Raw genomic sequence first — 27,574 nt, forward strand, 5'->3', positions numbered from 1 at the left:
TCATGAATAAAAATTATGAGGCATTTAACCATTCTTTTCATTAGAGAGAGCTTTCCTGGAAGCAATCTGAGTAACACAAATGTATTATTTAATAAGAACCACAACAACAAAATTCCCCGTATCCTATTTATTTGCTGCATACTGGACTAGAGACAGACGGAATGGATCATGGTTTGCGTTCATGTTCTCTGGTGATCTTTGCAGCTTCAAATGCCTTTAATTAACAAGCTATGAAGAAGGCATCATAGATTCTGATCTGTTTTTATTTATATTTATATGAGAGTGCCACATTCAAATTTACTGTAAAATCCCTTCCTAGTTCCAAGAAAAAGAGCAGGAGGGAGAATTGTTTGAGCTCAAAAGGGCAGGGGATGAAAGCCTTGTTGTAACAAAGCTGTGGTCCTCTGGGGTGGAGTGGGGGGCACAGAACTAAATGCACCAGTAGCACATTGAATTCTTTCAAACAACACCATTTTTGATTCATAGGTGTCAGTTAAATCCATGCTTTTTTTTTTTTTTTTTTGGTATAGGAAAAGTTAAGACGATGGCAGAAGACATTGTCATGCTGTGTTTGTTGGGTTTTTTTAATTGTTCTCCTCACAAATAAATCTGGGAAAAAACCCCCATATGCAGAATGTGCTTTAATACAGATGATTTGAATGCCATATCAATTTATGATATACACCAGAGAGGGCTATTAGAGCCATTGTATTCACTTTTTGTATTTCCAGCTGAAAGCTTGGCATTGTAACCAATGGCCCAAGAGTATCCAGATCAATCACTGTGGTAGCTTTTTGATAGTTCATATCTGCTAATTACATAAAATACTCTAAAATACTAAATGTCTGCTTGAAATTGAGCAGCAGAACAGGCTTTCATGGCATTGCAGTGACACACAATTAAGATCAGTGCCACTTCAGAGCAAAGGGAAAAAATCTTTTGATGCACTATGTTTAATGATGTAATGTTACTTGAAATTCCAATTTCCTGCTGTGCTATTATGTAAAGTGCTGGACTAAGACTAATTAACCCTTGCAAGAATCTAGCCTTACAAACACAAAATTTGCGTTGATTTCCAATGACATAGCAATTAAAGCATGGCAAAAAGGCTGCAGTTGATTAAAAACTGAATTAGAGCTTACTATTTGAAAAACATTGGGATCACTAGCTCTTGGCTTTATGAATTATAGTATATAAGCTAAGGTACGTGGGATTGGTGATACATTGCAACATGGAAAATCTATCTTTTCTATCTTATTTTTAAAATTATATATATTGCATATACTTCATATAAATATTTTTGGTTCCTTACCTTTTAAACAAAGTGAATGATAAAGGAAATAATAGAAGAAAGGTTTGCAGCAGTTACTCTGGCTAAGAGCAACTTTTGACAAGGATGCTTTAACACAAAGAGACACACAAGTGCTTGAACCAGGCTGATGAAATGGCCTTTCGGTGAAGTTCTTGAGAATAATGAAAAGTGCAGGATATGATAACAACTTTTTCAATGTCAAAAATATCTTTTAGCAGTCCCTAGATTGGTACTGAAATATAAAAGGAAAAAATCCCAAACCCTGATCTTTCTTTTTGATTGATTGATTCCTTCACAGAAAGATTTACTTCTCACCATGCTCTAGCATTTGATCAAAAGGCTGCTGTCAAGGAATATTAGATGACTTGCCAATACAGTCTCTCTCCTACTGGGGTATGCATTCAGCTTGGATCATCAAGAATATCCTGTGCCAGCTAACCTTTCTCACTACAGGAAGTCACACAAAATAGCGCCTACTTCTCCCAGTTGCAATGTCAGGCTGCTGCAAATGGAATGGAAAGGTAAAAGCTTCTTCAGACTCTGGAGCACAGAGATTGGCATTGAATCTGTGCAATAATCTCCTTCACATGGTACATAGTCCAGGAGGGAGAAAGGTGAAGGGCTACAAGGAAGGTATTTATAAATACATTGGTATTAAAAGGAAGGGTAAGGAGCATGGGGACCCATTTGTCTGTGGGGCAGGGAACCTACTGAGAAGCTACAAGGAAAAGACTGAGGTACTCAATGCGGTTTTTGTCTCAGTTTTCAATGGTAAGGCTTGTCCTCAGTCATCCCAGGTCCCTGAGCCTTCTAGCAGGATGTGTGGGAGTAAACCAGTACATGCAGTAGAGGAAGAAAGAGTTAGGGATCACTTAAGCCTCTTGTGCATACACAAGTCCATGGGACCAGATGGGATGCACCTACAGGTGTTGGGGGAGGTCGCTAATGACATTGTGATGCCACATTGCATCATTTTTGAAATGACACGGGAGGCTCATTTTTGAATGAACTGGGGAGGCTCCTCATAACTGGAAAAAGGCAAATGTCACGTCATCTTTAAGAAGGGCACAAAGGGGGATCCAGGGAACTACAGGCTGGTCAGTCTCATCTCAGTCTCCAGGAAGGTGATGGGGCAAACCCACTCAGAAGCCATTTCTAAATTCGTGAAAGACAAGAAGGTGATTGTGAGCAGTCAGCACAGGTTTACCAAGTGGAAATCATGTTTGACCATCCTCATTGATTTTTACATTGAGGTGACTGGTGCTGTCGCGAGGGGAGGGCAGTGGATGTTGTACATCTTAATTTTAGCGAGGCCTTTGACACAATCTCCCATAATCTCATCACTGAATTTGTAAGATAAGGGCTGTTTAACTGGTCAAAAAGGTGTGTGGTGAATTGGCTCAGCTTGTGGACCTGAAAAGCTGTGATCAGTGGTGAAAAGTCCAGCTAATGGTCAGTAACTAATAGGGTCCCTCAGGGGTCAATAATGGGACCAATGCTGCTTAAAGTCTTTAGTAACGACCCAGATGATGGGACAGAGTGCATCCTTAGCAAGTTGTGGGCAACACCGAATTGGGGAAAGCAGTCAATATCCTGAAAGACAGGACTGCTACTCAGAGAGACCTGGACAGGCTAAAGAAATGGGTTTCAAGGAACATCGTGAAGTTCAGTAGGAGCAAGATACTGTATGTAGGATAGTATAACATCATGTAACACTACAGCCTGTGGCCCAGCCATCTAGGAAGCAGCTCTGCAGAAAAGGACATGAGGACATGTGGACATGAACTTGACGATAGCCAGCAACAGGTGCTTGCAGTAGAGGGCTGCATTAGAAAAAGAGTCACCAGCAGGTCAAGGGAAGTGATCCTTCCACTTTATTCAGTGCTTTTAAGACCTTGTCCTGTTCTGGGCTCCCCAGTGCAAGATAGGTACTGATATACTGGAGTGAGTCCAGCAGAGGTCACGAAGCTGGTCAAGAGCCTGGAGCACAGGCCATATGAAGAATGGCTGAGAAAGCTGGATTTGTTCAGCTTGGAGAAGAGAAGCTGAAGGCCAGACCTTACTGCTGTCTACAAGTATCTGATGAGAAGATAAGAGTTAGTCTTCTTGAAGGTACATAGTGATAGGATGGGAGCCAATGGGAGCAAGTTGCAATATGGGAGATTCCAAAGAGACATTAGGGGGGAAAAATATACCATAAGGTGATCAAATATTAGTGTAGGATGTTCAGAGAGGTTGTGTAGTCTCCACCATTGGAGGTACTCAAAGTTGACTGAGCCTGGTCCTGAACAACCTGGTCCATTTAGATCTGTTTTGAGCAGGTGATTGGACAAGATGGAGCCTATGATTCTGGGATTCTGACAGTATTACTGAGATTGTGAGGGAAAATTTACAGCTACTCATATACTGATTACCACACAGATGTGAACATTTCAAGCCAGAGGTAGTTATTTTAAAATCTCTTAAAAATGGTTGTGAAGGTTTTTTTCCTTTTCAGTAATAATTGTGCAAAACCAGAAAAAGTATTGACATTGAAAGCAACAGGCTGTGAAAGAGGTTGTTCTTCCTGGAAAAGCTTTTTTTTTGGGGGGGGGGTCAGTTGTAGAGACAGCTTCAGGGTCCTCAGACATATAAGCAAATTTTTCTTAAGGCTGAGGAAACAAAGCTGGACAAAGCTGCTCCTGACATGAAAAAGGGAGCAGCATGAGAAAGAGGTACAAATGCAATGCAGTGAAGAGGTACAAATGCAATGCAAAAAATAGAGCCCTGGGAATCAGCAGAGGATGAGAAGGAGGAAACAGTGACTGCATCTGCTAGAAGAACATTCCTATTAACAATAGCTGTGGTCTTAGCCTCCCACAAACCATCCTGGCCAACACAAAAAGCTTGGATTTCCAGAGTCCTTCCTGGGCCTGGCATACTAGTGTACTCCTTTTGTGTTCACAGTAATCAGCTAAGCTCTGTTTTATGGACAAAATAAGAAGCACTGAAATTCTCCATGTCTGGAGATCATTGTGCAATCTTCCATATTTTGCTCTCATGTTATTCTGTGTGTGTCTTCAGTGTCTTCTGGAGACTGCTAAAAGTTAGGAATTGCAAAGTGTATGTTTCCACAGTAGACGACCTTTTGCCTTGGAACAGGTTAATATTATTTTATTTTTTTGAATTTTGTAGAGCTTTTTGGATTTTTTTCCCCATGATTAAATGGTTACATTTACACTAAACACATGCAAACAGGTTCCTCTGTGAAGCAATTTAAAATTATGGTCACATGGCTTGCTTTCACAGGCATTTTTTGTTGGTGGTGGTTTTGTTCTTTTTTTCTTTTCTAAGGACAAAACTCACTGTCTGTTAGTTTATAATTAAAAGACCACAGCTGGCATCAATGGACCTCACTTGTCACTGCCTATAGTTTCAGTTGGCACACATTTAGCTGATTTTATCACATGACTGCAGGTAGAAGGGAACCTCAGTAAGTTTACAGAAGAGTAAAATAAGTCAGTACATATTTCAAACATAAAATATGATTTTTAAAATGCTGTTACCATCACCAGCTCTTCTTTATTCTCCCAAAGAATGATTCTTTATACAGCATTTTCAAGGCTTCAATCTGCAGCCATTGAACTATTTGGAGTTTTGCCTGCACAATGACATGAGATTAACTTGTTCTGTGAGGACACAAACAAATATTCCATAGGACCTTCCCAGCTGTCCCCAAGGCCTAAAGACCTCAGGGCTGAACACAAGAATTTCTATGGTTAGCCGATGTGACAGTCCCACCTCTGTGGCCAGGTCCAGTGGGACACACAACAGGTCACGTTCTTTGTGGTTTCAACCTCCAATTCCAGTTTCTAATTTCAGAGTATCTGTTTTTTGGCAATGCATTTGATGATATGGTTCTTACCCCAGAGTAAATTTATGCCACAAAAATATTGATAAGAATATACATTTTTTTAAAGTTTTTAGTTATTTTTGTCTTACTACAGCTTGAGGTGTTACTAACAAGAGGACGAACAGGAATCAGTGATGTGTTCTACAACTGACATCCACAGCGGTCTCTCTGCATGCTCATTATAACTTGAGGCAAAATATTGATTTATTACTATAGACCAAGTGTGCAAGATCCAGTTAAAATAGCAACATATCAATAGATGACTGAAAATAAATTACCTTCCACATTTTCCATTGAATCTGAAAATGCCTTTAAATGTAAGAAATTGTTCAGATGACCAAAAGTGTGTTATATACATATTAAGAAATATATACAATCTTCCACAGCTATTTATTCATTGTGGAATTCCGAGACTTGTGCAGTTCTTTAAAAATACAGTTGGGAAATAAAAGTAATAATCTTTTATCTAAATGTGTTCTTAAAGGAAGAAGTGGAGAGACAGAAGTGCATTTCTGCCCCTGAGAATGAGCCAGGCAGAATTACTCTATTTAGTCAATAATTTGATGTGAAAACCTGATCTCACTGAAGTTAACAGTAATAGGATTGAATTCGTAGTTTTAATTCTTCCGTGAAAGTGAAATTTTCACTTACACGGAGAGACAGGATAAGGCTAATGCATTGCTTCAGTCTCATGTAGACTTTACCACACCTCCACTTCCTCTTTACTGAAACAGAATTTACAAGTGGTCTTCACCCACCTACATAAGGGTAAGTATTTTTCTAATCAGAGTTATACTGTAAGAATAATTCTAGAATACATTTATTTGTTTTAATAAACAGAAAACACAACACATTTAATCAAGATAACATTAAATGCTTGAAAACACTCCAAATTTTCTGGAAACAGGCTTTGTCCCTGAGGCCCTAGTTTTGCCTTCACTAGTTACCTTGTGCAGAACATCGAGTCTACCTTTCTTCCTCCTTTTTCTTAAAGTGTCTATATCTGATATGCTGGTATAAATACTTTTACATAATGGAAATAATAATTTCCTCAAAGATGCATAAATCTGCACAGAGCTGATATGTTCTTCCTGAGTATACTTTCAAATCATATTATAACAATATCACCTATTTCAATGTTTAGTTACATTTTAAATTGGACTTCTAATTTTTTCTTCAAATGTAAATTGAGGGAAAATGGATTTTGAATTGTAATAAGAGAGGGATAAAACTAATTTAAGGCTTTTGATGTAGATAGATGGATACATAACTATATGGAAAAATAAAATATTGTTACATAAAGAGGTTCCACCATGCAAGAGCTGCATCTAGTAATCTAAATTAATACAAATTTTATGAACTTGATTGATTTCCACGTCAACTCAAATGCAATGCTTTGTAATAATACATGGTATAAAAACTTACTTAAGCAGGCATGAGTTATTGTCTGTATATCAGGACTCAATATTAATAACAGTACCTGGCACACTAAGTAGCTCAATTGGCTTTGTAGACACCATGCAGAGCAGGATCTCATTCAGGAAATGTTGTGGTGGTAGAATCCACACTTAATAATTTAGTACTGTTCCAAAAATTTTTCATAAGTTGTGAGGAAGAATCAAATTTTGGAACACTTCTTTCTTTGAACAATACATTACTGTGTTCAAGTACTGTGCTCAGCTCTGGGGCCCCCAGCATAAGAAAGACATGGACCTGCTCGAGGAGGTCCAGAGGAGGGCCACGAAGACGATCGGGGGCTGGAGCACCTTCCCTATGAGGACAGGTTGAGAGAATTGGGGTTGTTTAGCCTGGAGAAGAGAAGGCTCCGGGGAGATCTAATTGCAGCCTTCTAGTACTTAAAGGACGCCTGCAGGAAAGATGAGGAGGGACTCTTTATCAGTAAGTGTAGTGATAGTATGAGGGATATCAGTTTTAAACTAAAAGAGAGTAGATTTAGATTACATATTAGGAAGAAATTCTTTACTGTGAGGGTGGTGAGACACTGGAACACGTTGCCCAGAGAAGTTGGATGAGGCTTTGGGCAACCTGGTCTAGTGGAGGGCGCCCCTGCCCATGGCAGAAGGGTTGGAACTTGATGATATTTAAGTTCCTTTCCAACCCAAACCACCCTATGATTCTATGTTTCTATTCTATTACTTGTGTGAGCTTCATTTAGGATAGCTGAGGAGGTACCAGCGCAAGGTTTCTTAAAAGTGATCTTTAATTTTTAATGTGAAGAGATAATTTGTAAAATGACTTCATAGAAATTTCAAATCTTCTTCCCATGACTATGCAGAATGATAGCTGCTCACTTTTATGGCCAAGTGGTAACAATGTTTAGATTTGTTTTAAGGATTTAAAGCAATAATGGGAATTTGATCCAAATTCTGCACTGTATTCTGACTCATGTCAGCAAGTGATAAACCAGTGTCAATCAATTTACTTCTAATCCTAGTTCATCTACAAGTCAGGTAACAAATTTTGAATTTCAAGTCACAATTTTGATCACTCATAGAAGTCAGAAAAAGCAGGGTTGTCAATGAAGCAAACTTGATATTCTTTCCTGCAAGTTTCCCAGACTCTTGAAACTCCTTATTTACTCTGGGGGAAGTTTTGCATTTAGACATAAATGTATATTAGTTCTGTGTTCAGTACCTTGCTCTGGAAGTCATGAGGAAAGACAATACATATAGAAACTGTGTCAGACATAAAATTATGTTCCATGTAGAACAGATTAATGATTGCTACTTTTAGCTACAGTATTTTCTTTATCTACCACCAGGTTAAATTTGTCCCGTCTCTTTCTTGCCACTGTTCACAAAGTTTTCACCTTTCATCAGGCTACTAGTGTTTGAGTCCTAGGGTACTGATCTTCAGAGATTATCAGAAATTATCTGAAGAATGTGAAAGAAGCTAGAAGAATTATGACATTTGTTACTTTGCTGTACTTTACATAGACTTTTGGTAAGTAAATAAAACATTTAAAATACTGTGGTTTGATGGTTTGCTATAAGTATAGCAACATAAGGGTGATGTGTAATATGTCTTTATGGCTTCAGGAGCGGTGTATTGGCTACACAAATTATGAAATATTTTTCATAATAGCCAGGTCAGGAAAGCCAAACTGGAATGTAATAGCAACCTAAATTCCTCCTTTTCCTATTTCAATACCTGACATGGATTTATCAGAGAAAATCTAATTTGCCTATCTCCTCTTTCCTGAACAGCACTACTAAAAGTAATGTGCATTTCAGGTCTAATGATAAAATAACTTAATTGACTGTGTGTTTGCACACAGATCTCTAATCTTATTCAGAGATAACGCAAACCACATCATTGTGTAAATTACTATGATGCTGTGGGGTATAACCCATATTGTAATCTGATCTGTACAGTCATTGTTACAATGTGCTACCTGAAAAAAAGACATTCAATTTGAAGTTGAGCTGAGTTTGAAAAGAAAATGGAAAATCATCCATTTTATGAACTGTGCAAATATGAACTGTAGGTACACTAATTATGGGATTGAGATCACCTGTCTTTTTCTGAAGTGAGTCTAAATGAGCTGCCTGATCTCCATGACAGTCAATGAAGACACAGTCAGTGAGTCTGATGATCAGTTCCTCTGACCAATAAAGGGCCCTGTCTCAAGATAAAAGGAATAATTTCCTAGACATCCATGGACTACAATGGGAATTTAGAATTTACACTAGAGACATCCCAGTTTAGGCAAGATGAATCCCAGCCTAGCTATCCAAAGTGAGATGTTTGAACTGGTAATCAAAGCTCCTTCTGAAGTCAATGAGAGGAGACTAGAACCTCCACAAAACAATTTATCTCATCTTTGGATGTGTGTTCATGACAGGTGGAAGGAATCATATCTCCACTATAGGGAACCTTGAAGGTTAGTTTAGATGAGACACCAACAGTGGATTTTGTTCAAGATTAGATATCTACATGTGAGGCAAGTATCTCAGCTACCATTATACTCAAAAGGGCTTGTTCTTTTGGTCTAGTGTCATTTGAGATGATCTGAGAAATCCTGAATTTTCCAGTTGCCACTCCAGATGATCACAGGTCATATGCCATAATTTCCAGCCTGTTGCAAATGTGTAAGGTGGGCTAAAGGGCATCAAATGACATTGGATGTCTATGTATAGATAAATAAATGGAGTGCAAAGAAAATTTAATGCTCTCTAAAGGAAGAATATTGTGTTAAGCAAACATAGAAGAAATCAACTATTCGTATTATATTATCTACCATAAAATCAATCACAAAAGATGAACAGAGTAAATACACTGAGATTTGAAATACAGTGTATATAAGCATGAAAAACCTGTGAGGAAAGGCTCTGTTAATATGTGCTTTTACACCAACATTCTTCTCTCCAATTTACAAGTCTGATTCAAAGATACTACTACTGCCACCATTACATGCACAGAAATGTGATGGTTGGCTCATGTGTGGAAAAGAGAGTATCAGCTTCACCCTCTTTGTTCAGATACAGTAGGGAGGAAAATATCACTCCACAGCCTTGATGAGCTGCTATGCCCATAGACAAGTACCTTCACTACCTCTTCTAAGAAATGAATCTTGACCTTGTGTAAAGAATGCAAAACTCCCACTGAAGTAAAAAAAATGCTCCATTCATATGTCTGGGAGCAGAATTCAACTCTCAGAACTAAACCAGCTTGCACTCACCTGCTGCTTTAATTCTGAAATGCATTTTCAATTGATATCTTGTATAAATCATGAAGTGAGAGCAATGTGCTTTATCAAAAGACAGTATTCCAGTCACAAAGTGCCATCCAAATGGAAAGACCCCAAAAGTAAGCAAGAATGATCAGAATATTACAACTATATTCTTGGAGTTGTCCATGACAGCCTCTTGCATTGACATTTATTTTTACACCTATTACACATTTACAAGGTATCAGTTTTCATTTGGTCATTGTTGTTTAAAGCAGGAGAAGGCTTGCTCTTCTGACCATCAGTTCCACCTTTGGATGTGTCCTGGAAGAAAAGCCTTGGCATCCACAGTGACATTAAAATTCGTTTGTATTCATTCCGAAAATTCTGGTTAAGGAGTCCATATATTATTGCATTAAGGCAGCTGTTGAAATAGGCCATGAAGTAGCTTATAATGAACAACCATTCAGGAACTTTTGGTGCCATTTCCATGGGATCGATGGCTACAGCCAGCCCAATGAAGTTTAGAGGTGCCCAGCAAAAGGCAAAAATCACAAAAACTACAAACATGGTAAGAAAGTTTCTGAAGTCGCTTGGCTTCAGTCTTGGCTTTGTTTCTGACTTGACTCGTCTCCTAACTTGAAGCACTAAAACCCAAATTCGAAGGTAGCAGAAGCTCACAATGGTGATAGGGACGATGAAGTGAATTACCACAACAGATATCGTATAGTAGGAGCTTGCAGTCTGAACAAATGTGCATGAATAGATGCGTGGATCATACTTTAAAGAGCCAACAAAAAAATTTGGCACAGTTGCAATTACTGTTAATACCCATACTAAGGAGACGTACAGCATCGTGTTCCAACAGCTGTACACTTTGTCATAGGCAAAACTATGACATATATAGCAATATCGGTTTATTGCAATTGCAGTGATGTTGAAAATAGAGCCTATTACACTTAGTCCCATCACAAAGCCGCTCACTTTACAATGCATTTCACCCAAAGTCCATCCATTGTGGAAAATAGCTAAGAGCACCAGTGGATATGGATACAAGGCCACCACCAGATCAGCCAAAGCCAGGCTAACCACAAATGCATTACCTGGGGAAAGAGAAAAATACATAGACATAAGACTGAAAGCAAGCATAGCTGTGAACAAGAAGAAAATATGATATATTATTTTGGATATCTGCAATGCTAAATTATTGATGATGTCAGCAAGCAGTAGGTATACAGGACCAATAGGTCTGTATGGAAAGTAATTCTACAATTCAACTTAGAACACCATGGAAATACCTGCAGCAACATGATGTTTCAAATCTGTTGGTGGCTCGATTATACTCTCCTTTCTATTTTAATCTTTAATAAACATAATCATCAGCGAGCTATTACATAAGCATGTGTTGAGTTGTTTCAGTGTAGCTAACTCCACAACTGGATCGAATAAGGTAAAAAAAAAAGTCTAAATCGTGCCAGGTAGGCAGGCTATTATGCCATTCTAACCCATCACTGGAGTACAACAGGCTCAACAGGTATCAAGGGGAAGGATATAAAAAACTAGGCCTGTAGGGATTAGAAGGATGTGTCAGTTTATGTCTAAATTGCTACACAATAGTTTGTAGTATAGACATTGTCTGCATAAATGGCCTACCCAGACTGTACTTATTTTCCCATTAGATTGACTAAGGAAGAGTGAATTGCCTTCACCACCCCCTGTAGAAAGGCTTATTTAATTATACAAAGGAAAAATACATGAATGCAACAGAAAGTATTCAACTTCATGGAGAAGCCTTTAGATCCTTTTCTGCTGAAGATGTTTAAAGGAGTTTTAGTGATATGATTGAGACTTATTGTTTCTCTTTAAACAGTGTCCTTTTCATCAATTTGAAATTTCTGGACATTGTATCTAAGGATACTTTAATAAAACAGTGAGATTGTAAACTATATTCCTGAAAAATGAGATTCTTAGCATGGTAAGTAGTGCCTTCCTTGCTTTTTAGGAAAAGTTTGAAATAATTCTCTAGGAACTTCCCCAGAGACAGAAAATAGAAGTAATAACGTTAGATTCTTGGCATTTAGGTAGTATAAAACACATTTCTGGTTTGCATACTCACTTTTTTGCTTAAAGTCCTTCACAGCGTGAACAGATGCACAAAAGACCCAAGTAGCTTTTAAAATTGCGTGCAGAACGTAATTAGTTTTTGAAAAGAGCAATTAGATGCTCAGTCCTACGAATTCTGAGCTTTCTAGTCCTCATCTATGAAAGGAGTTCTCCATTTAGTTTTAAGCACAGAAATAATGCTGTGGATAATGATGTAATTAGCTGGGAGCCATAAAACCAACAACCTTGTAGGATTAAACTCCTCAAAAAATGGCAGTTCACCTGTATACCGTTTCCTCCACCTGCTCTGTATCTGTAGCTCGCATAACCTGAATTACAGAACTCTCCCCATATGCTTTAGGGGAAGACCACGCTCATCAGAATTTGCCCAACAGCTGGTGAACTTAACAGAAAGCAGAAATATCCATCTGTAGCTACAGAAACATGGCTCATCTCAAGAGCAGTGTACAACTTATTTTAGGTGGTTACTTGTTATGCATTAGCAGCCTGTCTCATACTCTCTTTATACTTCATAAAGGCCACACAAGTGTTTTCATAGCTACAGTTCACTGACATGGTACTGGATGTAAGGCAATTCCATGCTATTTGTCTTAGAAGTAGGAGGTAAACCCATTAGTATTGTGTTGGGTTTTGTGCCCTCCCAAGCCACAGTCACTCCCTGCTTTAGGTTGAGGCGGGTCTATTTGAGTATGTTGGATCTGCACAAGGGGATGTTTCTTGCTGGCTTCATAAGCGCTATACTGAATACAATTCAGTAATGTCATGCTTTTGTGAAAAAGGTAAACATAATTTTCAGGTGCAAAACCACATGAAGTAATTTTTCTGTCTTAGGATTGTTCAAGCATCAGACAAATGTCTCCAGTTTGGGGCTTCACACTTCAAGAAAGAAGGAAACTCTAATTAGAGCAAAACTAGAACAAAGAAAATATTTACTAGTTTTATGATTTCTGAGGAACGATTGAACAAACTAGGGAGAAGATTGAGGCAATGTATGATAACAATCTTCAAATAAGTGAAACAGGAAAGATATAATCCATTCCCATGACTGTGGTGAACACAAACAAGCTTCAGTTACAACAAGGAAGTTTTGGGGAAATTAGTTTAATTTATTACCAACTAAATCAGAGTAGGATAATGAGAAATAAGAATAAATCTTAAACACCTCCCCCCACCCCTCCCTTCTTCCCAGACCCAGCTTCACTCCCCATTTCTCTCCCTCCTCCCCCCCAGTGGCACAGGGGGACGGGGAATGGGGGTTGTGGTCAGTTCATCACATGGTGTCTCTGCTGCTCCTTCCTCCTCAGGGGGAGGACTCCTCACACTCTGCCCCTGCTCCAGCGTGCGGTCCCTCCCACAGGAGACAGTCCTCCATGGACTTCTCCAACGTGAGTCCTTCCTGTGGGCTGCAGTTCTTCATGAACTGCTCGAGCGTGGGTCTCTCCCACGGGGTGCAGTCCTTCAGGAACAGACTGCTCCAGCGTGGGTCCCCCACAGGGTCACAAGTCCTGGCAGGAAACCTGCTCCAGCGCCAGCTCCTGTCTCCATGAGCCCACAGGTCCTACCAGGAGCTTGCTCCAGTGCAGGCTTCCCACGGGGTCACAGCCTCCTTCAGGTGCCTCCACCTGCTCCGGCGTGGGGTCCTCCACAGGCTGCAGGTGGAATCTCTACACCCCCTCATCCTTCCTCCACAGGCTGTAGGGGGACAGCCTGCCTCACCATGGTCTCCTCCATGGGCTGCAGGGGAATCTCTGCTCTGGCACCTGGAGCACCTCCTGCCCCTCCTTCTGCACTCACCTTAGTGTGTGCAGAGTTGTTCCTCTCACATCTTCTCAATCCTCTCTCTGGCTGCAAAAACTGAGGCTTTCTTTTTTTTTTTCTCCTTCTGAACTCTGTTACCCAGAGGCACTATCACCATTGCTGATGGGCTCGGCCTTGGCCAGTGGTGGGTCTGTCTTGGGGCCGGCTGGCATTGGCTTTGTTGAAAAAGGGGAAGCTTCTAGCAGCTTCTCGCAGAAGCCACCTCCATAGCCCCCTCACTACCAAACCCTTGGCATGTAAACCCAATACAGTGACTCAACTACTTCCCTGGGCAGCCTGTTCCAATGATTGATAACCCTTTTGGTGAAGAAGAGGTTCCTAATATCCAATCTAAACCTCCCTTGGAACAACTTGAGGCCATTTCCTCTTGCCCTATCACTTGTTACTTGGGAGAAGAGACCAACACCCACCTGGCTACACCCTCCTTTCAGGTAGTTGTAGAGAGCGAGAAGGTCTCCCCTCAGCCTCCTTTTCTCCAGGCTAAACAACCCCAGTTCCCTCAGCCGCTCCTCATCAGACTTGTGCTCTAGCTCTCTTCACCTGCTTTGTTGCCCTTCTCTGGCCACACTCCAGCACCTCAATGTCTTTCTTGTAGTGAGGGGCCCAAAACTGAACACTGTACTCGAATGTTAGGGGGAAAACTCTGTGTTTGGGCTTAAGGCTTAAACCCCTCTCTAATAATCAGTACTACGTTTATAACTGAATAGTCTTTTATACTGGCTGACAATAATAAGAACTAGAGTTTTTCTATGATATCACTCTGACAACTACCTGTAGGTATTTATCTGTACCAAAGGAAGAGGAGGAAGATCTTGACTTTAATGAAGTAAGAGTCCTGTCATTCTAGAAGATGAAGCCAGCCATTTCTTTTGAGAGTTCACAGTAACAGGCATCCTCAAGAAGAAGTTAGACTGACAGGCTCTGTCCGTACACCTTAGGCATTTCTCTAGCTCACTCTTCAGCCCCCTTTTTCATTCCTCTGCAGACTCCCATAGCCCTTGTACTAAAAATGAACTTAAAAAGGAGAGTGCTGGAAGGCTTCTGATAGCTTTCTTGTTGTGGTTGATGTATGAAGACAGAATCTGGGCTCAGGTTCTAGACAGCCTTACAGTCAAAGACACAAGATATCACTTCAGGGATGCATGGTGTCATCCATTTTGTGAGTTACTTGCATATAAACACTAAGTGTACAAAATACTTTTTTTCTCTAGTTTTTAAAATGTTCGCAAAATACACAAGGTAAGTCTACTCTTTTATTTCTTTCCTGTAAGTCATTAAAGGAAAAAAAATAAAATGTTTTACAGTTTTCATTATAATTCCAAATTTCTTCAAGTGATATGCTGCTTGCATTCAAAATCCTTCCTCAGCCGTGACATCACCTCTCTTTAATTAAGGTAACCTTGATCCTGAAACTTGGCTTGGTGTGGAAGTTGCTGGTGGCTTACAATTTTTGTTTCTGGTTACCAGCAATTTGCAGAAATAAAATGTTATTTTTATAGTTTTAATCTTAATGTTATGGCCTTATATTATATTATATTATTGTAAAATATCTGCCTTTTAGGCCTCTTTAATGACTGCTGATGTTAATGGGAGAATTGCCGTAGACTTAAAGGACACTTTAATCAGATATAAGAAAATAAAGACCTCTTATTAACAAGAATGTGAAATAATGAAAGCATTTGGTCCACATAGCAAAAGCAACAACAAGGAAAAAAATGAATCACTTGAATTATATTTAGATGTAAAAGAACAAAAATCAAAGCCTAAACCCCTTTCATAGTTCCTACAACTTTTAAAAGAGCAGATCTTTGAGCAACCTGTCTAGTGGAGGGTGTCCCTGCCCATGGCAGGAGAGTTGGAACAAGATGATCTTTAAGGTCCCTTCCAACCCAAACCATTCTATGATTCTAGGATTTTATGATCTTACCTTCAGACACAGAGAAATAGCAGTGCTTTAATTCCAAGGCATGCTAGCTAGGTTTCACTACAGCAAGTGGCTTATCGGATCTACTGTTTGAGTCCAGACCAACATGGAGGTTGAAGAGGCATATGTAACAGCTTGAAGAAAGCAATCAGTCCTTCAGTCAAGAAGACTGTTCCTCTTTAATCTCCCTTTGTCTATAGTTACTAATTAGTAATAGAAACTATGCAGCTCTGATGAAGTATTGTCTTGAACTTTCTTGTGCAACGTCACCTTTTGAGAACCAGGCTTAAATATAATTTCCAGGCTCCAGATCCTACTGAATAATCATTAAAGTGAGTCTCAAGGTCTGGACCAGATAAAACAGGAGCATACTCAACTAAGAGCAAATTGGTATAAAATTGACTTCACTTGTCTACATCTTCGCTCCTGGTTGTATAAGAATAGCCCTGAGACTGAAAGGAAGGACCAATCTGCTCAGCCAAACCATTTAAGGAGCAGATTATTCTAAGTGCCAGCCTAAGTGCAAACCTGAGCAAGGTAAGAGTAGTTTTCCAGCTTGGAGTTCAGGATTTTGGCAAAACAGATGATTACTCTGATGGAACTGTGTAGCTGGTCTCGCTCCTGGAGCTTCTTCATTATATGTATGTCCATGAACACATAGATACTTACTACTTATTCAGCTTATTATCTTTCCCAAAACTTGAGTTAGTTTTGACATATTTTATGGAAGAATTACATAACAAGACAGAAGGTTATGCTTTCAGAGCCAGGACTTCTGCTAAATTTCCAGACGGTGGCTTTTAAAGGGAAGCCCTGGCCACCTTATTGCTGCTTCTTGATGCTACCAGTGACACCTACATTTTCTGACCTACGATATTTTCCACTGGGCTTCAGCTCCTATAATTCTTGCAGCTAGTTTCAGGCTTGGTTGTAAGGGCTCTTTTTAAGGTTTGGTCTTTAATGTGGAAAGAAAAACATGACTCTGGAGGGGCTGAAGAACTGCCACCAGGTAGGCAGGCAGAACTAAGGACTGGGTAGGTTTTTGTTTCTGTTTCCAGCGTGGCTCAGCAAATATGGCTACAATGTCATGAAGGGAGACATTAGCTGCTCTTGGAGAAAGGTTTATGCTTCTTACTTCCTCACTATTAATTTTTGTCTCTAGTTTTGGCTGCTTTGATCAGTAATTTTTTACAGTATTTAAGCTCTTGTAATTCTTGATTTTTTGTTTAAATAGTTAAATTTTAAATCTGTTTAAAATAACCTCTGTCAACTCCTTTTTTTTTTTTTCCTCACATTACATCAGAAAAAAATAAAACTGCTAGCCTAACCCAGATGAAATTCCACTCATGTAAGCAGGAATGAAGCCACCACAAGTGGACAGCGGCAGCAGGTGGAGCAGAGAATTAAGTCTTTCACACATTGACATTTGAATTCCCTGTGATGCTACAAGCCAAGACCTACGGTAATCTTTGATTTACTGAGACATGTTAATCTAGTATAATGTTCAACAGTTTGTTATTAACAGAAGGTTTAACAATGCTTCAAACAAGTGCCAGATGGGTTTGTGTTTTCCTTGAATATGACAGTTTAAAATTGGTGATATGCTCCTCTGTAGTCATGTTTCATGATTTCAGATATTAGTGGGATATACTGCAGACATTGACGTAATGGAAGGGGACAGACACTATATTTTCCCTAGAACCACAGTATTTTAGAGACTCTAGCAAAAAATATAACATAGACAATGAATCAAGGCTGGTCATTGATCTATGGAACATTCCGGTTGTTTCTTTTTAGGAAATATATATTCTATGAAAATGTTTAAAATATTTGGTGAATATAAGTTTCCTATGATATATATAAGGAAAATTCTCTACCATCACTGAGAGAACTACATGCAGAGTAGAAGAGGAGTATTTACTGTGGCAGTTATCCTTTTATTGTGCAGCTACTCAAAGGGTTTAGAAGAGCTTTCTGTTCAGAAGAAATCCAGGCCTAGATACCCTGAAAGTTAGATGCCTGTGTTTTCACAGGAAAGTCTGGAATCCAGACTAAATAAGGTTTAAACCTCAGTCATGCACTTTCTGGATGAAAGCACTATGTTGTTATGTAGAAGATGAGAATAGGAACTTTTTGTTTTAATATGAAACAACACCAACACCCACTGTGGGATAGTTTAGTGGAGAATGCTCTGTACACCCCTTTTTCAAGCTGTGCTGCAATGCAAAGAATGCAGGATTCACATGAACAGAAGCTCAGCATATAAAAAGGAGATTGAAATTGTGGCTTAGTGACTTGCAGACTGCTGGACTGCGACAGACCTGTGTTCTTGGCCCTACCTCTGCAACTATGAGCTGGTGCTGGAAGCTACATTTGCAGGAGCTGAATTTTAGGCTTATGAGCCGTAGCACTCAGATGTCAACACAGTCTTACTGAAAAAAGACACCTAAATTGCACTGTTGATTAATATGCTTTTGAGATCATGATTTTGGCTTACTTGGCAGCTAGGTATGAATATAACCCAGTGAGCAAAGCCTCTGGTTTTTCTGTGTGCTCAGGCTTCTTCCTGTGGTTAAATATGGAAGCACTAGCACTTGCTGTGAATTTGCTGCCATGAGTTTCATAATAGACTTCAGGTGCAAAAAAATATTTCTAGTGCTGTGCTGTTAAAAACTTAGTAAAGGCTGGAGATTTTTAACTCCTAGGTGTATAATTTTGCTCGCCTGTGGCTTCCTCTGGTGCGAGCAGGGGCAGTGGTGACTCTCTATTGCCACCTAGTGCACCAGCCACAGCAGAGACAACACATCTCACCGTCCAGCACGGTGGGAGGCAAAAGGTTGGCTCTTTCAGAGCTAATCAGATAGCATGTTTACAGAGTAATAAATACTTTTCTGGACGTCTGATACTTTCCAAGAGTGCAGGAACTTTCCTGGTACTGGGTGTTTTTCAGTGAGAAAATGGGAAGCAGAAGAGGCGAGACAAGGTCTTTAGAGAATTCCCTGTTGCCTAGGACATTTCCTTGGTAGATGAGCCTTGCTTTGAAAAAACACTTGAGCCTATGTCTCTCATAGTCCCAAGAGAGTGCCCTACTCACCAGCCCTGCTGCTCTTCTGGGGTTAGCCTGCTTGTCTCTTTCTAGGTTATGTTCAAGAACTTCACTCTAGAACTAGAACACAGAATTACATTGTAATTGTTCTTCATCAGTCTGTCTCAAAGCAGGAAAAAAAAAAAATTAAAATCCTTCTCATGACTGAACAGGTGGGAAACTGAGACAGACAGGTGGAGGGACTCTCCCAAGACAAAGACTAGGAAGAACACTCAAGGTTCATAAGCCTTGTTCTTCTCTGTTGGATAATACCACCTCTATTAGGTACACCTTGGAAGAAATAACAGCACCTGTCCAGCTCACTGCTCCAAAATGTCCCTGTAGTGGCATACTGGTACTGGGGGAAGAGCCAATAGAAGAACTGGACCTATTAAGTGAAGCTAGTGGGTTTCAAAGCAAACAAAAGGGAGTGGTTGCTGCAACAGGTAGTAAACCTGTGGAACTCCTTAACAGATTTTGCAAATACAAAATTTTACCTGTATTCAAGGGAAGGCTGGAAAAGTACTTGAAAGAGACATCAGCTGAAGGCTACTAAACACATAGAACATACTAGGTTCAGGAAATCCTCTGAGCTGGAAGGAATCACAAGTTGAGAGAATATAGGAGAAGTATCATACATGATTGCTCTGTTCTCTTTTTTTTTTCCTGAGTGCCTATACGGCTTATATCTACAATGAAAGACAGAGTATGACCCTAGCTATGCCCTTGGTCTGTACCATTACAACTGCTATTATGGTGAGGACAGTAGGCTTCAGTGACACCATTCAGAAGCACATCTCCTTTTTGGGCTCCACTGTCGTGCTGATCTGAGTGGTGTGATGTGACATTCTCATTCAGGTCCTTGCCAGCTACTCCTCTACACAACCAGACCGGTTTTGTTGACAAAATGTTTGAAGGCGCAATAGCCTTGTTCTGTACGTCTGTGCACCTGCAACTGAGCTGCATTTTGCAGTAGGCTCAGGCGCGAAGACCCCTCATACCAATGCCCTCACACTGAAGTCAGGATCTTGCCTTCAGGGTAGTCTAGGATGGCGAAAGGTCCCTGTCATGGCTGAGAGAATGTCTCTATCCAGTGAACTGTTGCTTTTCATGCAGGGAATGAAGCCAAGATTTCCACTCTGAGTGCTTACCACTGTGGGCACCAGTGACAGCCCAGCTTCAAAACTGCCGGTTGCTGAGCACAATCACCGAATAACGACAAAACCAGACTGGTTCTTTCCCACTAATTCATGAAAGAAGTTGTGTTTCCTGTATCTGTTAGTACGTATCAGCTTAATTTTCTTCACTTGAAGTAATCACAGCTGTTGATTGCTTCAACCAAGGAAGAATAGGAAACCTACATGAACAACTGCAAGTATGAAAACTCATTCATTGCTGACAAAGGGGCTAATACGAAAAGCTGTAAAACATAACAGGTGCAATCTAGTCAGATCCTATAAATAGCTAGGCAACCTATTATTGTTAATAACTTTTTTTTTCAGTCTCCCAACACTGTATTACATTTCATAGGGAAAAAAAAGCAAAATATGTAGCATAGGATGTTATTTTGTTAAAAAAGAAAAAAAAACAACCCTAAAACTTGGTTCACATCAACTATAAAAGACTGGAGCGTGGAAGCAAACAAAGTAAGGACATTTCACCGCTAAAAACACTGGATAAAACTTTATTGTGTCCTGGCATATACTAATTTATATCGTATGAAAGGCTAGCTCATTTTCTATTATGTTCTATTACCTTCATCTTTGCTACTCTCTTTAGCCTAAATTTGTGTCAAAGGAAATGTTGGGGTTTGTCTCTCTTACAGCAACAAAACAGCATTCAGGTCCTTAGAATAACTTATCTTCCACCTTCTTTTAGAAAGGAGGACAGGAAATTGAAGAATGAAAGTAATTTTGTGCAAACAAAAACCATGTTTTGTTTTATTAAGCTGGTTGGTTTGTGTTTCATTTTCTTTTAATATACACTAGGAGATTAGTTGAATTAAAAAAAAAAAAACCAAACAACAAACCCCAGAACATAAAAAATTTCTATTTTGAAATATAGGGCTCAAGACATTACAGAAGATATTCAAAATATCCAGCAGATATATCAAGTGAACAAAATTGGGAGTATTGCAGACTATAGGACATACTCAGCACCAGTTAGCCAAGAGATTTGGTTAGCTATGATAAGATATATCTTGTAGCTTTGCCCTGTAGACCCATTTAAACAGAACAGAGCATTTTTACCAGTACAAATGTTGGGAAATGAAGACATGCAAGTGATCATTTCCACAGTGATTTACTCAACTGCTCTCTGGGGCTCCAGATGAAAGACTCGCAACGTATGACAGCTACACAACCAGAAACAAATTATTGCAAACTAGTTACAGCTGCAAAAAGAAATCAGATCTAAGCCTATCATTGCTGCTACGTACTTTTAGGGGTTCCGATGTTCAACTCCCAGACATAGTGAGGGATCCTAAGTCTTGGAATTCTATAAAATGGGATCTGATACACTGAGTAAATATAGTATCTGGGAACATCTAATATGGGGAACAATTATGTTGACAAGTTGCCAATGCTTCTAACATTCTCTGGAGTCCCTTCATTATGATCTTCTTTGCCCTTCTCTTGTTTCCTATTTTGCAAAGGAAGAAAATAGATGATACTTGATGAAAATGGCCGTTACAACCTTTCAGTGAGGAAACGTCTTACCCTTTTTGTTCTGAGCTTTTGGAAGGCCTCATCACTGTACATGCTTGGGGAGATGAACGTCTTCAGAAGCTGTTGTCAGTCTGTGCCATCTGCTTCTTTTGGAAACAAAGTCTTAAAGCAAAGTACACTGACATGATTCATCTTATAATGATACTCATAGGTTTGTAAACAACATGTAAACAGATGAGTAAATAAAATGCTTTTACAGAAAGTGGTTATGTATTCTTTTCTAAAGTATTGGCTGGTTTGTGTTTCAATTCGATACAGATAAAGTATGTAATGATCATTTCCTGAATTAAGGTCTTTTCTGAGAACCAGTAAAAGCGTTGCAAAATGAGTAGACAAAAGCTTTGTTTGGGCTGGGCCTGTGAGTCCTGATTATTGGTGAGATAGTTAAATGAAGGGTGATAGGCATAGCCACATAACCAATATAACCACAGAATCATTTATGTTGGAATTGATCTCTGGAGATCATCTAGTCTAAGCCTCCCATTCAAAATGGGGTCAGCGACAGCTGGGCCATGTCCTGTTAGGTTTTGACTATCTCCAGCCATGGGGGCTCAACAGCCTCTCTGGGTGACCTGTTCTAGTAAGGAATGGGTATACAGATATTCACTAGGGAAGAGGGGGAAGATGCTGTTGATTTTGCAACAGATGAGGGCTCTACTTGATTTACTAAATAGTAGAGAGTATCTAAGATTGTACCTGCTACTGTGTAGGTAGAGAAAAGACGTGGTCATTAACAGTGAACTAGAGTTGCTTGGTCAGAAGAACAGGTCCCAGTGCAGATTAGAGTAGGTGGGGCTTTGTTTTGTTTATGCTTGTGTCTTCAAATGCCTTGTGGCAGCAGAGTCTGAACAGTCTCTGACTGGACATAATGGTCTGAGCTAAACAGAGAATCCAGACCAACAAATGTTTACAGACCTGGAGGGCAGAGGGTGGAGCGTGGTGAGGGCTGCACAGAAAGAGGGAAGAGGCACCAGATCCTAGCAGAAACATTTTTGGAAACCAGTTCCCACTGGTTTTAGCAAGGCCAGAATTTCCCTCCTTATCTAGATACTCAAATACTAGGTTCAGCTTACCCAGGTTGCAGAATTCTTTTCTACATGTTACTTTTATGATCTTTGAGCACTGTGAACTGCAACTAGCTACTCAGACCAACTCCTTGTGGGAGTCCTAGCTGTAACCCAAGGGAGTGACCTGGTGGTCTGTTGTCTAGAAAGAGCAGTGGGTGACTTCTCTCTGCATGAAGTACTGAGTCACACATCTTTTGCTGGGTGAAAACACCTGAAAATTGGGTCAAACCAATGTAATTTTTACTAAATCAGGCTCAAATGGGAATAACTTTTATATATATTACATGAGAATGTTGTGTTTGAGCATTTTGTTTGGTCTCCATAAGCAGACCAGAAATTCTTACTTCATATTTAACCAGGAAGCTGAGTGTATAGCAAGTTTTACAATCTTTATGGTCCTAGCCTACCAGGTGTTTCATAAGAGGGACTTAAAGGATTACATTGTTTTTAGATTATCTAACTAAAGGCATAATTACAGGATGTCACATTAGTTAATTTTTGTTCAACTTTGAAGCAACAAATGTGCAGCGCTGAACTTAGACTCTGGATTGTGTAGTTAATGTTTCATACCTGGGACCATAGTCATAGGTAAAATCTTTTTAACTATTTCAACTCTCTTACCAGTAGAATATTTTTTCTAGGTAAATCACTATGGTTAAACCATCTTTTTACAAGGTCTGCTTCACCATCTGATTAATGTTTTACACATTTTGCTTCTAATGACTGCAAAGAAAGCATAAAAAGAGAAAGGAAAATCTTGCTTAACATGAAAACTGATTCAGAAAACAATGTTGTCCATGGGCTCTAAGCCCACCTGTGAATCTAATAACAAGTATTTTTGCAGTGACTTTAGAGGTCTCACAAGTAGGCTTTGTGTCCTTGAGTAGAACTGCTCTGTATTCCCACAGCACAACAGTCACTTTCTGCCATTATATTTTATGCCAGTAAAATAACTGCAATATGCCAGTGTACTACCTGACTTTTGGCAGGGGACTTTGAATTCTAAATTTTCTTTCTATCGTGATCTCTAACGTAACAAGATAAAGCCATATAAAGATACTGGTCCCCTATTAATCAAAAACCAACAAATTGTTGCATTATCTAAGTATCAGGTCTTTCTATTTAACAGAAATTTCTTTATATGTAGCATTTTCTGTCAGGTGACCGTGCTGATGTAATTAAAAGTGTGAGAAAGTGTGCTGCTTTGTTTTCTCTTTTGGAAAATTATTTTTATGTTTCAGTTAAGAGTTGGACCTAGTGATGCAGAAGATTCATGAGAGTTTACCTCCCAGCTGCTTTCAGTATCACTGTATACCGGAAATACAGAGTTCTGCCAATACAAACTATTCTCTTCCTATTATTTATGAAAAGGCTATTCCTTGCTTAACAGATGACATGCAAACAAAGGCACTAATACTACTGCAAACATATTTCCAGCTTCACTTTCTGTTCCTGCTTGGTCTTTTCCAAACTGAAGCAATAAAGGAATGGAAAACTAGTGGCAGTAAGCAATAAAAGACCACATTAAAGGCACAGGAAATTTACCACCTTTAAATATATGTGCACTAAAAAACCAAACAAGCTTTTCAGAAATAAGGGGTCTCAGAAGTCAGGATGAGTCAAAGCCTACTCATGTGTCTGTAAGCCAGTGCTGTTGTAGAGTTCTGCCAATTATGTCAGATGAAAATCCACCAGTACTTAGGTTAAAATACAAATTTTTAAAGCAAATTATAGTGGTGTGCTGGAGCCTTACAGAATTACCATATCACAGACTCTTTTAGGTTGGAAGTGACCTCTTGAGATCATCTAGTCTAACCCCTCCTGCTCAAGCAGTGTCAGTGAGGTAACGTTGCCCAGGACTGTATCCAGTTGGGTTTTCAGTATCTCCAGCGAAGGAGCCTCCACAACACCTCTGGGCAACCTGTTCCAGTGTTTAACCACCTACACCATGAAAAACGTTTTCTTGTGCTCAGATGGAAATTCACAGGTTTTAATTTGTACCCATTGCCTCTTCTTCTCAGTGGGCACTACTGAGAGGAGTCTGGCTGCCTCTTCTTCATTCCCTCCCACCGGGTCTTTATACACATTGATAAGATCCCCTTTAGCTTTCTCTTCTCCAGGCTGAACTTCCACAGCTCTCTCAGTGTGCCCTCATACAGGAGATGATCCAAACCCCTAATCATTTTAGTGGCCCTGTAGTGGACTTCACTCCAGTAAGTCCATCTCTTTCTTGCATGGGGGAGCCCAGAACTGGATCCAGCACTCCAGGTGTGGCCTTATCAGTGCTGAGGGGAAGGATCACCTTCCTCAGCTTGCTGGCGACACTCTGATGCAGCCCAGGAGGCTGTTAGCCTTCTTTGCTGCAAGGGTGCATTGCTAGCTCATGATCAGCTTGTTGTCCACCAGGACTCCAGGTCCTTTTCTGCCTAGCTGCTTTCCAGCTGAGTGTCCCCCAGCATATACTGGTGCCTGGGGTTGTTCCTCCCCAGGTACAGGTCTTCGCACTTCCCGTTGTTGAACTTGATGAGGTTCCTGTCAGACCATTTCTCCAGACTGTTCCCATCCCTCTGAATGACAGCATGACCTTCTAGTGTATTAACCACTCCTCTCAGTTTTGTATCGTCTGTCAACTTGCTGAGGATACACTCTGCCGCATCATCCAGGTCATTAATGAAGAAGTTAAACAGTATTGGTCCCAGTATTGACCTCTGAGGCACACTGCTAGTGGCTTGCCCTCCTACAGGGCTTTGTGCCACTGATCACAACCCCTCTGGGCCCAGTCATTCAGCCAGTTTTCTGTTTACCTCACTGTCCACTTATCTAACCCCTTCTTTGTCAGCTGCTCTATGAGGATGTTACAGGAGACAGTGTCAAATGCTTTACTAAAGTAAACAACATCCAGTGCTCTCCCCTCATCCACCAAGCTAATTGTGTCATTGTAGAAGGCTATCACGTTGGTTAAGCATGATTTTCAATTTGTAAATCCAAGCATGTTACTACCAATCACCTTCTTGTCTTTAATGTTTTTGGAAATGGTTTCCAAGATTAGTTACTCCATCAACTATTCATTACCTTATTAATGAATCAGAAGTGTTACCTTCTTATAGCATCCTGCAATTTTATTGACTGCTTGTCTTCCAACCATTAATTAAGTCAAACTTTGCTTAGATTATGATATAATTAATCTAAAAAGCAATAGCCGAGAGTGAGACACTAATTGGAAACGTCACATATTCTCATAGGCTGAGGCTACCCACAGGCTTGTAATCCTGTCTTGAAAATAAATTATACATGAAATTTCTGTAAGTGTTGTGGAAGGCATTTCAACTCTTCAAATAAGTTCTTTTGACCTCAGTGATACTGACAGTGTTTGGGGATAAAAGAAGGAATTCATAGCTGCATCTCTTACAGTTACCAAAGTACTTATGTTTCAGTCCTTTGCAGATGAATTTTATTTACATTTCAGGAATGAAGCATTGGGAATCTGAAAGAGCATAGCATTTTACTCAGAAGATAATGCATGATCAGCTTTGGTGGAGCTTTAAATAGTGTAGTTAGCTGGTTTAGCATAGTTACCAGTTAGTTTCCTGGTTAGTTACCTGGTTTAGTGCAGCTACCAGTGAAGTTACCTGTTCTATCTGGTAGTTAGCTACACTTTAATAATGTAGTTAGCCAGTTCCTGTAGAAAAGCTTCAGGAACAGACATCTATTTGCTTCAGAATGTACAGAAGTATTCCTTGTGTAAAGCGCCTCGCATCTGCTTTCTGTGAATTCTAACACTGTAGATAATGGAATTAAGCAATTTTTCATATAGGTGTAAAGTCAGGGCTGTTTCTGAACAGCTTGGTGCTAAATAAGTTCATTGGCTTGTGAGCACTTTGGAGAATCTGCTGTTTTCATTTCCTGCTTATGTAGAAGTAATGGCATGCCGACTCTTTCTGAATATCTCTGTATTCAGTACGGTGGATAACACCCACCATTCTTAGCAGCTCTTGGATACATGAAGGATGCAGTCCTTAAGCCTGAACTCAAGAATTGTTAACAGCCTCAGTGAATGAGGTTAAAAATGCCCTCCACAATGAGTGGCGTCACTTCAGAGCAGTGCAGTAGCAGTTACTGTGTAGTTTACTACATCAGAAGGGTTTTGCTGAGGTGCTTTTAAAAAAATAGTGGAATTAACTTTTACTTAAGAGGCTAAAAAGGATGACCCTTTATTTTTAAAGACAACATGGAAAAAAAAAAACAACCCCAAAACAACAAAGCTGTGTTAAAGTTGCATGCTGTCTTGAGTTTGCAGACCAGAAGGTTTGTCTGAGTGAAGATGGAAATTCCAGCTGAAGTGTTGTGTGAAACTTTTCCTCTGTAACAATCCAAAGATTACACCCTGTGCATTACAGTGGGTAATGCCTGATTTCAGATAAGTGTGCTGGAATGCTCAGTGTCTTGAATATAGATTCCCAAGAGTCTTAAGAACCATAAGTTGTCATTCACAGGAAGGAGGGATGAGATAGCTCCCAGTTGGCACATAGTGACTACGCCACCTGCATTTCTTTACTTGTCTTGAAGCAAAGCAGCATGTTTTAATGTAACATCCTTTTACTTGTCAGTAGAAAAGCTGAATAGAGTTGTCTACTTCTAAGAACATCCTTTAAAAACCCTAGACTACAATGCTGATGAACTTCATCATGGGCAGGATCTGCACAGCTTGAATAGACTTTAAAAAAAACAAACAAAACCTATGCAGATAATATTCAGTAAGTAGATTATTTTTACTTGGATGAAAAGTAGGAAATAAAAGTACCTAGACTGATTAGATTACACATATTCATAGGTGATAGTCATCTGACATAAGGTCCCTTTCCCTGTTTGAACTCAAATAAAATGCTGTGTATGTTGAGGTAGTTGGAAAAATTGCACTGGCTTTAGAAGGAGAGGA

At 39.7% G+C, this 27,574-nt stretch overlaps 1 protein-coding gene across 1 annotated transcript in view; it reads right to left on the reverse strand.

The window, feature by feature from the left end:
* Positions 1–6,617: 6,617 nt before the first annotated feature.
* MTNR1B (melatonin receptor 1B) overlaps positions 6,618–27,574 on the reverse strand; it is a 32,106-nt gene continuing 11,149 nt past the window's right edge. Inside the window, exon 2 of the mRNA XM_075742975.1 lies at positions 6,618–10,997. Coding sequence (XP_075599090.1) covers positions 10,129–10,997 — 869 coding nt within the window. The 3' untranslated portion in view covers positions 6,618–10,128. The remainder of the gene's footprint in view (positions 10,998–27,574) is intronic.

Source organism: Balearica regulorum, chromosome 1 (genome assembly GCF_011004875.1).
Source record: "Balearica regulorum gibbericeps isolate bBalReg1 chromosome 1, bBalReg1.pri, whole genome shotgun sequence".
NCBI lineage: Eukaryota > Metazoa > Chordata > Aves > Gruiformes > Gruidae > Balearica > Balearica regulorum.